At 44.8% G+C, this 15,265-nt stretch overlaps 1 protein-coding gene across 4 annotated transcripts in view; it reads left to right on the top strand.

Moving 5' to 3' along the window:
* Positions 1 to 15,265, top strand: part of LOC117505819 — a 191,633-nt gene that overhangs the window by 144,563 nt on the left and 31,805 nt on the right. For 2 of the 4 annotated variants that reach the window (XM_034165358.1, XM_034165360.1), the window contains exons 6-7: positions 5,457 to 5,507; positions 5,591 to 5,704. In XM_034165358.1, coding sequence (XP_034021249.1) covers positions 5,457 to 5,507; positions 5,591 to 5,704 — 165 coding nt within the window. The remainder of the gene's footprint in view (positions 1 to 5,456; positions 5,508 to 5,590; positions 5,705 to 15,265) is intronic. The other 2 variants (XM_034165359.1, XM_034165361.1) reach the window with 2 other exon arrangements.

The following is a 15,265-nucleotide window of genomic DNA, read 5'->3' on the forward strand; positions in this document are numbered from 1 at the left end:
GCTCACATTCACTGGCGTTTGGCACGTTGGAGAGGTGTTCTCTTCACGGATGAATCCCCGTTCACACTGTTCAGGGCAGATGGCAGACAGCGTGTGTGGCGTCGTGTGGGTGAGCGGTTTTCTGATGTCAATGTTGTGGATCGAGTGGCCCATGGTGGCGGTGGGGTTATGGTATGGGCAGGCGTCTGTTATGGACGAAGAACACAGGTGCATTTTATTGATGGCATTTTGAATGCACAGAGATACCGTGACGAGATCCTGAGGCCCACTGTTGTGCCATACATCCAAGAACATCACCTCATGTTGCAGCAGGATAATGCACGGCCCCATGTTGCAAGGATCTGTACACAATTCTTGGAAGCTGAAAATGTCCCAGTTCTTGCATGGCCGGCATACTCACCGGACATGTCACCCATTGAGCATGTTTGGGATGCTCTGGACCGGCGTATACAACAGCGTGTACCAGTTCCTGCCAATATCCAGCAACTTCGCACAGCCATTGAAGAGGAGTGGACCAACATTCCACAGGCCACAATTGATAACCTGATCAACTCTATGTGAAGGAGATGTGTTGCACTGCATGAGGCAAATGGTGGTCACACCAGATACTGACTGGTATCCCCCCCCAATAAAACAAAACTGCACCTTTCAGAGTGGCCTTTTATTGTGGGCAGTCTAAGGCACACCTGTGCACTAATCATGGTGTCTAATCAGCATCTTGGTATGGCACACCTGTGAAGTGGGATGGATTATCTCAGCAAAGGAGAAGTGCTCACTATCACAGATTTAGACTGGTTTGTGAACAATATTTGAGGGAAATGGTGATATTGTGTATGTGGAAAAAGTTTTAGATCTTTGAGTTCATCTCATACAAAATGGGAGCAAAACCAAAAGTGTTGCGTTTATATTTTTGTTGAGTATATATTGTAATGGCTTGGCAATCCAGTTGGAACATCATTCTTTCTAAAGGGTTTGATGGTGTACATGTCATAATATGTGCATTACAGCTGTGACATGCCGTTCAGCTGGGCTGTGCCAAGCCGAGCCTCTGAAATGCATTGATTCACTGTGGGGCAGCAGTGCGGTGTGGCACATCTGCTTGTGCTGTTACAGCTATGATGATCATAATATTTCACATTATCTAACCCATGGGAGGGAATGACAGTGTATCTGTAATATAAGGTTCATTATGGATATGACACCCCATTCATTTGTGCGCGCTACTCCGTGGTTCTGAGACTCATTGACTTACAGTGACACATGGTGCTTTTGGTTTGATTGCGCATGTCTATTTCACAAGATGAATGCGTGCCACAGACATTGCATGTAGCAATATTTCCTTTATGCACCCTGAACATGATCCAGTGGAGGTGCACGTACAGCTCATCCATGGCACAATCGGGACATGCCATTTGATGTCTGACCACGGGGAATGTCTCTCGAGTGTGATCAGACTGTTCCGAATACTGTTTTGATGCTGTGAGAATATTTAGAATGCAGCCAGACTGCGGTCAGACTGCACTTCAGCCGCCGTTTGAGCTTTTTCCACCTCAACTGCACCTCAGATGTTTTGATCATGTGCTAAACATTTGAGCCAGCCACAGGAATCTGCCAAACTGATTGGAGTGCACACAGAATACTGTCGGAGGTTTCTGATTGTGTCTCGCCTTTGCCTGAATGGTGGTTGAAAGTTCATTCATTCATCATTCGGGCTCATTCGGTCTCTAGTGTAACGGCGGTATACAAGATGGTTCAGGGCCAGAATGCCCCTACTGTTCCTGTTCTTTAGGGAGTTATGACTCTGGGGGTATTCTTAGTTCTTTGATGGGATCTTGGCCACCCACCTGTTGGCTTGTTTGTCCTCTGTTAGTCACTCTGCCATCCCCCTGACATCATGCCTGCTCTCTGTTGGTGTTTGTGGTGTTGATGGTCTTGTGTGGTTTTTGCTGCCTGTTGCTTTAGTTTGTGAAACACATTTCACACCAGATTCTCTGTCCAGTTCCTGGTGGTCCTCAATGGTCTCCTAGCCACATAGTAAACAGGATGTACTTTGCTGAACTTGTGAGATCTGATGGGATCTGCTGTACGCAAAGCAGCATGGCTGCATCTTAACAAACTCATGAAAATTAATTAAACCTACGGGCAGTGGTGGTGTAATGTTTGCACATTGGGCTGTGAGGTCTGTAATTTGGCTTTGTTTCCGATCGTAGCCAAGCTCCTCACTGGCACTTCAAACAGGTGTGCCGGGGAGGTGGAGAGACACGTGCTGTGAGCCCTTCTGGAAATACAAAGTTAAATCAGAACCTCTTCTTCTTCTGCTACACATGTATTATATCCAGAACAATTCACTGTAACTCCAGTGTCAGCTCTTCATTCATTTGATAAATATCCTGTACAAATGTAGTAACCTAAACTCATAGTTTCTGAAGTAGTACAACAATAAACAGGAACCGTGTTATGGTTAGACCCTGCAGAAGGCAGGAACTGGACCCCAAAATGCAAGTAGCCAAGACACAAGAGGTTATGGAAAAAACAAAGTGACAGTGAGATTGTAAAACCAAAACTCTTCTCTGTGGTAAATCCAAAATGCAGTAAAGCTGACAAGGCGAAAAAAAAACAAGAACCAAAAATGACGGTCAAAAAGTGACAGTGACATAAAAATCTTAAAATGACAACATGCCAAAATTGTGCACAGCTAAAGAAAAAGAAAGTGAGAAAAAACAACAACTAATGACCAATGACAGTGAGGAGGAACTTAGAACTTGAAGAACTGGACAACAGGAGTAAGAGAGTTCAAACTAATGGGAGAGAATCAACCGGCGACAGACAGAACAAAGGTGTGACTTATGACAAAGAGCGGTATCACATGATGGCAGAGGAGGACAAGCGAACTTAGTGACACCAGAAACAGAAATAAATCACACGTCATCTAATAGTGAAAGGAACATCAGTACAAAGAGGAAAAACGGAAAACGCACAAAATACAATCACTGCGAAGACACAAGCATAATCAGAAAAGAACACAGTCAGTGCACGAGGGGGCGGGGCCATCACAGGTGACAAACTGTCAACACGTTGCACTCAGCTGTCAGGAATAAACCAGGCGTGGCCACGGACCAGGAACCAAAAGGGATATAACATAACCCCGGACACGGAAATCAAAACTCTTCAGAAGGAGACCTAACAGACACAGAAGGACTGTCCACCCACACACACACACACACACACATATGACCAACAGGACATGGGAGGAGGAGGCATACTGACCCACACCTGACCGACCCACCAGCTAAACCACACACACCTTCACACACATATACAGACGACAGGACAAAGATGGACACACACACGCACACGGCACATTCACACATGCAGGCAGCCCGAGCACCCCCACAGCTCACACCGTCCGTGCACACACATGCATGCACACCCGGGGAGAGACACGCACACGCATTAACCCACAAGGATTGAGGGGAGCCAGTGCATGGAGGCACACAGACACTCACACTCATGCTCATCCACATACACACACAGATGAGGACGCTGAATGAGACGGATGCATGGGACTTAGACATCATGGACACAGGGACAACTTAAAACCAAAGCCCCAGCAAAACCCAGACCCCAACAAAACGAGCCAGATAATTTAATTTCATCAGAGCAGAACACTGAATCCATGTCTTCCTGGAGCCAGGGCATTGATGTCCAAAATGCGCTCAGTGTCCACGGTCCTGTCAGTGTCCAGGGTCCACTCAGTTTCCACGGTCCTGTCAGTGCCCAGGGTCCGCTTAGGGTTCAGGGTTCCGTTACTGTCCAGGGTTCTCTCAGTGTCCAGGGTTCCGTTAGTGTCCAGGGTCCTCTCAGTGTCCAGGGTTCCATCAGTGTCCAGGGTCCTGTCAGTGTCCAGGGTTCCATCAGTGTCCAGGGTCCTGTCAGTGTCCAGGGTTCCATCAGTGTCCAGGGTCAGCTCACTGCCCATGGTCCTGTCAGTGTCCAGGTTCCACTTAGTGTTCAGGGTTCCTCAGTGTCCACGGTCCTGTCAGTGTCCAGGGTCCGTTTAGTGTTCAGGGTTCCGTCACTGTCTAGGGTCCACTGAGTGTCCTTGGTTCCGTCAGTGTCCAATCAATGTCCAGGATCATTGAGCAGTGTTCAGAGTCCGCTTACTGTTCAGGATTCTGTCAGTGTCCAGGGTCCTCTCAGTGTCCAAGGTTCCATCAGTGTCCAGGGTCCACTCAGTGTCCAGGTTTCCGTTAGTGTTCAGGGTCCTCTCAGTGTCCATGGTTCCATCAGTGTCCATGGTTCTGTCACTGTCCAGGGTCCACTTAGTGTCCAGGGTTCCATTAGTGTCCAGGATCACTGAGCAGTGTTCAGAGTCCGCTTACTGTTCAGGGTTCCGTCAGTGTCCAGGGTCCTCTCGGTGTCCAGGGTTCCATCAGTGTCCAAGGTCCGCTTAGTGTCCAGGGTCCACTCACTGTCCACGATCCTGTCAGTGTCCAGGGTCTGCTCAGTGTCCAGGGTCCATTGAGTGTCCTTGGTTCCATCAGTGTCCTGGTTCTGCTCAGTGTTCAGGGTTCCATCAGTGTTCAGGGTTCCATCAGTGTCCAGGGTCCGCTTCGTGTTCAGGGTTCCGTCACTGGCTTGGGTCCACTGAGTGTCCTTGGTTCCGTCAGTGTCCAGGGTTCCATCAGTGTCCAAGGTCCGCTTAGTGTCCAGGGTCCACTCACTGTCCACGATCCTGTCAGTGTCCAGGGTCTGCTCAGTGTCCAGGGTCCATTGAGTGTCCTTGGTTCCATCAGTGTCCTGGTTCTGCTCAGTGTTCAGGGTTCCATCAGTGTTCAGGGTTCCATCAGTGTCCAGGGTCCGCTTCGTGTTCAGTGTTCCGTCACTGGCTTGGGTCCACTGAGTGTCCTTGGTTCCGTCAGTGTCCAGGGTTCCATCAGTGTCCAAGGTCCGCTTAGTGTCCAGGGTCCACTCACTGTCCACGATCCTGTCAGTGTCCAGGGTCTGCTCAGTGTCCAGGGTCCATTGAGTGTCCTTGGTTCCATCAGTGTCCTGGTTCTGCTCAGTGTTCAGGGTTCCATCAGTGTTCAGGGTTCCATCAGTGTCCAGGGTCCGCTTCGTGTTCAGGGTTCCGTCACTGGCTTGGGTCCACTGAGTGTCCTTGGTTCCGTCAGTGTCCAGGGTTCCATTAGTGTCCACGGTCCACTCAGTGTCCAGGGTTCTGTCACTGAGGTCAAACCAGGCTCAGCTTTGCCCAGAGCCGTGACTGTTCAGTAGCTGTTGTGGAACTTGCAGTCGTAGAAAAAAGAGGTAGTTCTTAATGACGGCTGCTGAGCTACATGATGTTTTTTAAAACAGGGCCTCACAGCTGCACCTGTCCTTCAGATCAGTCAAATGAAGTGATGCGTGTTCTGAAGAAGCAGACTGTATGTTTCTTTTGTTTTTACTGTCCACAGCAGCAATATTGTTTCAGGAAATGCACCGAGCTGACCGAGCAAAGGTGTAAAGTAAGTGATACCAACTGAAGTCATGTGGCCCAGGGAACAGCCTTCCTGTTCTGACATGTCTGGTGTCCCCTCGCCCTCACTAGCTGCTGATTGATGGCGTCCTGGTAACGCTGGTAATCTTCCTTGTGCTGGAGCTGCTGATCTGCATCACTGCCATGTTGTTTGGACTCAGCATCCTCGCTGCCGGCGGGACTCAGGTGAGTGCTGATACCTGATGCCTATTTCTTTAGTCAACTTTTAAAACTTTAATGTCAGTTTTTTAAGTTATTTTGGAAGTAGGCAGTTTTCAAAAATTGAGTGACCATGCTGGAAGCAGACTAGTGAGGGAAGCCACCAAGGCACCTATGTTTGAGCTAGGGTAAGAAAGTTCAATCAATCAATCAGTTTTATTTATATAGCGCCAAATCACAACAAACAGTTGCCCCAAGGCGCTTTATATTATAAGGCAAGGCCATACAATAATTATGTAAAAACCCCAACGGTCAAAACGACCCCCTGTGAGCAAACACTTGGCGACAGTGGGAAGGAAAAGAGGTGTAGCATGTTTCCTGGTTTTGTCCTTCCTTCACTGCCTTCATGCCCCTGTGTGTTCAGAACATTGAAACCATGTCTTGCTGCAGCCAGGGTATTGGTGTCCAACATCTGCCCAGTGTCCACAATCCTGTCAATGTCCAGGAGCACACAGCTTAAGATTTTGTTATAAACATACAAAATCCTTCAACTCAGCCACATGGGGTGTGCAGCCAGTACATTCTGAGTGCTGGTCCCAAGCCAAGATAACTGAGTAGGGTTGCATCAGGAAGGGCATCCGGCATACAGTTTTTCTCAGCTGCTAAAACACTAAACCCTGTTGTCTGAATCAAATGCTCAGTTGTCTGAACCCATTGACTGAATCAGTCACTATTTTGTCAAAACCATCAGCACATTTCTCCTGTTTAGACACAACTTGCCAACACATTTTCATTGTGAAGCACCTGTATTGCATAATGGTGAGCACAGGTGGCAAAAGTCAAACACAGTTAAAGCTCACGTGTCACCGGTTGAACACAACAACTCAAAACTGATCACACTTGTGCCTAATGATGTGAGGGAACAGATATAAGCCAGTTCAGAGAGCACTGGTTTGTGAGACACAACAACGGATAGAAATCTGAGAGGAGGAGCTGGTGTGAGAGGAGGTCGAGGTGTTTCTGTGTAGGCTCTCAGTTGTCCAGGTGGTTTCCATAGTAGAGAAGCTTGAATCTTCGACTGGACTGGGTTGCTTGACGCGAGGAGGTTTTGTTTCAAATCGCAGAAGCTTCCTCAGCTAAAATTCTTGCTCTGGTAGTCTGACTTCTGTCTGACCCTTGTCGGAAGAACAGAAGCCACAAAAGCTGGAGTTTTAAACCTAACCAGACCCCTCCTACCAAGAGGCAGACTGCTATTGGCTAGTGACTAAACAATTGCTTTAATTAGCACCTATTGTGCTCTTGTTAGCACCCTCCTAATGACAGGGCAGCTGTCCCTCCTAACAATGGCACTGACGCCTGTCCTGATGACGTGAATGACTCATTACCATGAACAAAAGACTGAAATTGCTTTGATCTGAGGACCCCATTATAAACAGGGGACAAAGCATGTCTCAGACCCCCTCCCCGGTTAAGGCTGGGTTTCAGCTGTTTCACATAGAATGCTTCCTTCACCCCTCTCTCAAACCATTTCTTCTCTCTGGCTAAGATTTTAATTTCCTGGGAAGTTAAAATCTTAAAGTCTTTTGTTCATGGTAATGAGTCATTCACGTCATCAGGAGAGGCGTCAGTCCCATCATTAGGAGGGACAGCTACCCTGTCATTAGGAGGGTGCTAACTAGAGCACAATAGGTGCTAAGTAAAGCAATTGTTTAGTCACTAGCCAATAGCAGTCTGCCTCTTGGTAGGAGGGGTCTGGTTAGGTTTAAAACTCCAGCTTTTGTTGCTTCTGTTTGTTCTTCTCGACAAGGGTCAGACAGAAGTCAGACTACCAGAGCAAGAATTTTAGCTGAGGAAGCTTCTGCGATTTGAAGCAAAACGTCCTTGCGTCAAGCAACCCAGTCCAGTCGAAGATTCAAGAGGTCGAGGTGGTCGAAGTGGTCAGTGTGGTTGAAGTGGTTGAAGTGGTCGAAGTGGTTGAAGTGGTCAAGGTGGTCAGGGAAGACAAAGAACAGTCATATCTAATGAATTGACCGTGTTCTTGTCCACGGTATGAGCCTGAGAGAGGACGGACAAAGTGTCTAACCAAACATCAAATCAAATCAAAATCAAATAAATTTTATTTATATAGCACCAAATCACAACAAACAGTTGCCCCAAGGCGCTTTATATTGTAAGGCAAAAGCCATACAATAATTACAGAAATGCAGAGTGGTGCATACAGAGCAAAAAGAGAAAGAAACAATCAGTGCATCATGGGAAACCCCCAGCAGTTTAAGTCTATAGCAGCATAACTAAGGGATGGTTCAGGGTCACCTGATCCAGCCCTAACTATAAGCTTTAGCAAAAAGGAAAGTTTTAAGCCTAATCTTAAAAGTAGAGAGGGTGTCTGTCTCCCTGATCTGAATTGGGAGCTGGTTCCACAGGAGAGGAGCCTGAAAGCTGAAGGCTCTGCCTCCCATTCTACTCTTACAAACCCTAGGAACTACAAGTAAGCCTGCAGTCTGAGAGCGAAGCGCTCTATTGGGGTGATATGGTACTATGAGGTCCCTAAGATAAGATGGGACCTGATTATTCAAAACCTTATAAGTAAGAAGAAGAATTTTAAATTCTATTCTAGAATTAACAGGAAGCCAATGAAGAGAGGCCAATATTGGTGAGATATGCTCTCTCCTTCTAGTCCCCGTCAGTACTCTAGCTGCAGCATTTTGAATTAACTGAAGGCTTTTCAGGGAACTTTTAGGACAACCTGATAATAATGAATTACAATAGTCCAGCCTAGAGGAAATAAATGCATGAATTAGTTTTTCAGCATCACTCTGAGACAAGACCTTTCTAATTTTAGAGATATTGCACAAATGCAAAAAAGCAGTCATACATACGAGGTCTGTTAGAAAAGTATCCGACCTTATTATTTTTTTCAAAAACCATATGGATTTGAATCACGTGTGATTGCGTCAGACAAGCTTGAACCCTCGTGCGCATGCGTGAGTTTTTTCATGTCTGTCGGTTGCTTCATTCGCCTGTGAGCAGGCTTTGAGTGAGGTGTGGTCTACCCCTCTCGTCTATTTTTTATTGCGAATAAATGTCTGAATGATTTGGATCTTTGCTGCATCAATTTTTTTCAAGAAACTGAGAGACCTCCAGGTGGACACTGTTCGAAAAATTAATATGGCTTTCAGGGACGATTTTATGGGGATTAAACAGATTACGGGGTGTTACTGCCCCTTTAAGGACGGCCCACAACTGCTGAGAGTGCAGCGCGCTCCCAGCACCGATGGACAGGCTGACACCCCGCACAAACAACCAGATCATTTCCAACGTGAAAGCTTTGTTGATCCGGGACCTCGTCTGACTTTCACAAAAAGGCAGAAGATGTGGACATCAGCACTTTTTCCGGCACATTCCACCGTTACAGGAGTTTTTTTTCATGAAAAAAGAATCCGAGGGACGCACCACGGAGCCATTCATTACGCAGGACAAAACCACCTCGGTGTTGGTCTCTCAGGACGGCTTTCAGACAGATTCCGGTTGCTTTTCTGTCGTGTGAATATCCGAGAAACTGAGCTTGAGCTGGACAAGCCCCAACATGTCCTGTGAGGCTTCATCACGGCGTTTCTTTGCGCCGAGCGGCTGCACCATGACGCGCCGAACTCCACGTCTTTTCACAATTCCTGTGCTAGTCAGAGGACATACCGGATCAAGACAGCGTCCAGTTTAGAAATGAATGGCACATTTCACTGTTACAGGAGTTTTTGTCATGGAAAGAGGAACAAAGGCGGAGGAATTCCGCGCGTCGGGCGGAGCTGCATGGCGAAAAGAAACGCCGTGATGAAGCCTCACAGGACATGTTCTGGCATGTTCAGCTCATGCACAATCACAATCAGATATTCACACGACTGGAAAGCAACCGGAATCTGCACTTTTTCCGGCACATTCCACCGTTACAGGAGTTTTTTTTTTTCCATGGAAAAAGAAGCTGAGGGACGCGCCACGGAGCCGTTCATTACGCAGGACAAAACCACCTCTGTGTTGGTCTCACAGGACGGCTTAAAGGTGGATTTCAGACAGATTCCGGTTGCTTTCCAGTCACTCAAAGCCTGCTCACAGGCGAATGAAGCAACCGACAGACATGAAAAAACTCACGCATGCGCACGAGGGTTCAAGCTTGTCTGATGCAATCACACGTGATTCAAATCCATATGGTTTTTGAAAAAAATAATAAGGTCGGATACTTTTCTAACAGACCTCGTATTTGCTTAATATGCACATTGAAGGACATATCCTGATCAAAAATGACTCCAAGATTTCTCACAGTATTACTAGAGGTCAGAGTAATGCCATCCAGAGTAAGGATCTGGTTAGACACCATGTTTCTAAGATTTGTGGGGCCAAGTACAATAACTTCAGTTTTATCTGAGTTTAAAAGCAGGAAATTAGAGGTCATCCATGTCTTTATGTCTGTAAGACAATCCTGCAGTTTAGCTAATTGGTGTATGTCCTCTGGCTTCATGGATAGATAAAGCTGGGTATCATCTGCGTAACAATGAAAATTTAAGCAATGCTTTCTAATAATACTGCCTAAGGGAAGCATGTATAAAGTGAATAAAATTGGTCCTAGCACAGAACCTTGTGGAACTCCATAATTAACCTTAGTCTGTGAAGATTCCCCATTTACATGAACAAATTGTAATCTATTAGATAAATATCATCAATAACAAATAACATCAGTAGATTTCACTGTGTCCACCAGAATCCCAAGATTTCGAGAAGAGAACAGGTTTATGACATAGTATGTAAATGTTGATAGGAATTACTGTATGATTGTGCTATATACTGTACCACAGTACACTGTAAGGAAATACATGTTTCAGTACATCAGTGTGTCTGTGTACTGTAGTATTGTAATGGAGGGTCAGTCTGTTTCTAGTATTCCATGTATATTTTTGTACTTTATTTTTACGTAGGCTTACTGTGTACATGTGCTAAATGTACAGGATTTCTGTTATTTGTACTTTTATTTACTATGTACAAGTACTAAATACATAGGATTTCTGTTTTGCAACCTACATTTAGTCTCCAGTGAACAATAAACATTTATTTCTGCAGCTTCATGTCCTGAACATAGTATTTTCTATTTTTCTATGTAGTGTTTAGAGACTGCTCAGTAGGGTTTTTAATTTTGATCGACTCGGGGCTCGATTTGATAACATAGTTCAGTTTTGAGCACAGATTGAATTGATATGAGGTGAAAGTTTGGTTTTGCAAGAAGACTCTGGGGTTTTGTGAATGTAGCTTGAAAATTGGGTTTTGTGTTCACATTTTAGGGAAAAGGAGAGCAGCTTCAGAGAAATGTGTCTTAGCAATTGAGAAAAACTGTAAAAAGAAAGCCAACCCAAACATGCAGAACACAACTGAATTTCCATGTTGGATTGGTCGAGGAAAGGGATAAACAATGGCTGCCACCGGTGCCGTTGTCCAACAGGGTGCCGGCAGAATTTGGGCTACTGCTGGGCGAAGAGGAGGAGGAGGAAAAGGTGTCCACAGACAGCGGGAGAAGAGGAAATCTACAAAAGTAGAAGTGAGAGTGTGGACTTTGAATGTTGGCAGTTTGACTGGTAAAGAGAGAGAGAGCTGGCTGATATGATGGAGAGGATAAAGGTAGACATACTGTGTGTGCAAGAGACCAAGTGGAAAGGAAGTAAGAGCAGGAGCAGAAGAGATGGATTCAAGTTGTATTGTGGTGAGGACAGGAAGAGAAATGGCGTTGGGATGATTTTTTTTTTCAACTTTATTGAACTTTCTTCTTTTAACAAACAAATCCCAACGTGCAGTAAAGCAATGTTTGGGCTCCCCCGATGATTTCCACAATTTTTCTTTATAAATCATTGGTTGTTTGGATCAGAAATTTCAGTTAAATATATCATATAGCAGACAAACACACTGATATTTGAGAAGTGAAATGAAGTTTATAGGATTTACAGAAAGTGTGCAATAATTCTTTAAACAAAATTAGGCAGGTGCATAAATTTGGGCACCCCAACAGAAAAAATACATCAGTATTTAGTAGATCCTCCTTTTGCAGAAATAACAGCCTCTAAACACTTCCTATAGCTTCCAATGAGAGTCTGGATTCTGGTTGAAGGTATTATGGACCATTCTTCTTGACAAAACATCTCATGTTTGTTGGTTAATGAGCACGGACAGCCCACTTAAAATCACACCACAGATTTTCAATAATATTCAGGTCTGGGGACTGAGATGGCCATTCCAGAACGTTGTACTTGATCCTCTGCATGACTGCCTTAGTACAATCCAAATTCCAATGAATGCCTTAGTAGATTTTGAGCAGTGTTTAGGGTTGTTGTCTTGTTGAAAGATCCAGCCCCAGCGCAACTTCAACTATTTCACTGATTCATGAACATTGTTCATTGTTCATTCAAGAATCTCCTGATATTGACTGGAATCCATGTGACCCTCAACTTTAACAAGATTCCCAGTACCTGCACCGGCCACACAGCCCCACAGCATGATGGAACCACCTCCAAATTTTACTGTAGGTAGCAAGTGTTTTTCTTGGAATGCTGTGTTCTTCTTCAGCCATACATACCGCCCCTTGTTATGTCCAAATAACTCAATTTTAGTTTCATCAGTCCACAGCACCTTATTCCAAAATGAAGCTGGCTTGTTCAAATGTGCTTTAGCATACCTCAAGTGACTCTGTTTGTGGTATGTTCACAGAAAAGGCTTCCTCTGCAGTACAGCATCATACAGCATCTCCTTGTGCAAAGTGTGCTGTATAGTTGAACTATGCACAGAGACACTATCTGCAGCAAGATCATGTTGTAGGTCTTTGGAGCAGGTCTATGGGTTGACTATGACTATGACTCATTTCAACTTATCTGAGATTTTTCTTGGCCTGCCACTTCGGACCTTAACTAGAACTGTGCCTGTGGTCTTCCATTTCCTCACTATGTTCCTCACAGTGGAAACTGACAGTTGAAATCTCTGAGATAGCTTTTTGTATCCTTCACCTAAACCAGGGGTGCCCAACCTTTTTTGAAATGAGATCTATTTTTAAAGTTGACAGGGTTTCGAGACCTACCAAGCCATATTGAATGCCACAGTGTAGTCGCAACTTTTTGTGCACCTATATAATAACACAACTTTCTGGCACAAATATAAAGTTTTTAACGGTAATAATACATCATTGCAGTAAATGTGCACAGTGCAAAGAATAAGTAAAAGCAGGCCTAGGACTGGCCTGTAACAACACAACAAACAAATAATACAATCCTTAATTCAAGTTGGAAAAGTTGTTCCCTACCTTAGTGGGACTTCTGGCACTGAGAGGAGGCAGCTAGTCTCTTGTAATCTGGACAGTAGGAGCTGAGTGGTCATCTGTCATGGTGGATCTGTATTTTGACATGATGATTTTCATGTGTGAAAAGGCAGATTCACACAGATGAGTTGATCCAAAAAATGCAGTCAAATTCTGTGCAATTTGTCTGAGGTTGGGGTATTTCTCTTTCTGCATTAGATTCTAAAATTGGACATTTATGTCAGGTGTTGCTCTGATTTCACCTCATTGTCATTTTTCAGTGTGAGGATCTAGTTCTCAACAGCACAGCTATCCAGGTTGAAGAGTGATTGTATTTTGGATGTTATACAGTCCATATCAATATTTTCCCCAAATGGAAAACAGAAAAGTGAGAACAGGCTCAATGGAAGCAAAGCCAGTAAAGTGCCTGTCAAATTCTGACCAGATGCTGTGCACTTGCTCAGCATAACGTGCACTCTCAGGCTCCGCACAGTCTTTGCCTTGACGCTTAAGTTCTGCGTCCATGTGTGGAAAGTTCCGTAGATCACACTGTTGCAACCTGCTCGACAGCAAGTATTACTTGCTTTTAAACGTGTTCACGGAGCTGATCGTGTTGATGATGTGTTTGTCTTTACCCTGCAGTTCTAGATTCAAGTTATTGAGCTTGTCGGTCAGATCAGTAAGAAAGGCTAAATCCAAGAGCCACTGACTGTCTTCTAGCTGTGTATATTCAGCATGAATTGACTCTTTCAGAAATTCTTTAATTTCAGGCAACAACTGAGAAAACCTTTCCAGAAATTTCCCTCGGGTGTGCCATCGAACATCTGTGTGCAGCAGCAGATCTGTGTGTCCTGCACCTGTCTCCTCCAGCTGTGCACAAAATAATTGCCTCTGCAGACTCCTGGCTTGAACAGAACAAGCAGTTTCGTTGGCCACATCCATAAAATCTTCCATATTTAAAATCTTCCCGCACAACACTTGCTGGTGAATTATGCAATGGTAATTCAGGAAGTCTGGGAAAGATTCACACTGTTTGCACAATCCGATGAACCCAGCAGTACGTCCAACCAATCACTGGAGCCCCATCGGTGGTTATGGAAATGAGTTTGTAGAGGGGCAGCTGGCTCTTATTAAGAAATTCCATAAAAAACAGAAACATATCTGTGCCTCACGTGTGCCCTTTCAAAGGCAACATGCTCAGCAGTTCTTCTTTTACTTTCATGTTGTCAAAAACCATTCTCATAAAAACACATAGCTGAGTCGCGTCCACAGCATCAGTGGATTCATCAAATTGCAGAGAAAAACACTCACATGCCTCTATCATTCTTCAGTTGTCGTTCAATATCCTCCACCATTAACTCGCATCGTCGTGTAACGGACTTTCTTGAGAATAGCAGACACGATCTCATTCTGTTTTTTAAAATCAGCAAAGAGCACATCTGCAGCTTCCATGAACACTTCCTGCACACTCTCACATCCGTGAAAGATTTCTTTTTGCCAGAACACAGCTGACACCATAAGAAGCTGTGGTTGCAGCCTTACTGGTGGTATTTGGCCAGGTGAAAATGACCTGTTGTGCTGCAAGCCAGCTTTTCAATTCCTGCACTTTTCGGGTACAAAGAGATGATTTAGCCAGGAAACTAGCATTGTAGCTCTTGTGGATCATCTTAAAATGCCGCTCCAAATTCCCTTTTTCTGGTAATGCCACCTTTGCATTTCAGATAAGGCAGATTGATTTGCCATTTGAATAAACAAAAAATAATTTTCCACTCTGGATGAAATGATAAGTTTTGGATTTATTTGCCTCTGCCATTGTACGCTCGTCTCGCTCTCCACTGTGGCTCCTCGCAACCTCTTGACCTTGCGCATGCGCAGATAGAAAGAACCGCGGGAGATTTTTTTCCCACTCTCATGCGATTGACTGGAAACCAGCCCGCGATCAACCGGTTGGGCATGCAGGCCCTAATTTCAGGTCATTTCAGAGTTGTTTAGAGGCTCCCATGTTGCCACTCATTATAAGAGATGCAAAGAGGGGAAACATTTGCAAATGGCCACCTTAAATACCTTTTCTCATGATTGGAGTCACCTGTGTAAGGAGGTCAGGGGTCAATGAGCTTACCAACGCAATTTTGTGTTCCAATAATTAGTGCTAAATGTATTCAAATCAATAAAATGACAAGGGTGCCCAAATTTATGCACCTGCCCAATTTTGTTTAAATAATTATTGCGCACTTTCTGTAAATACTATAAACTTCATTTTGCTTCTCAAA

This window comes from Thalassophryne amazonica, unplaced genomic scaffold (genome assembly GCF_902500255.1).
Source record: "Thalassophryne amazonica unplaced genomic scaffold, fThaAma1.1, whole genome shotgun sequence".
Lineage (NCBI taxonomy): Eukaryota > Metazoa > Chordata > Actinopteri > Batrachoidiformes > Batrachoididae > Thalassophryne > Thalassophryne amazonica.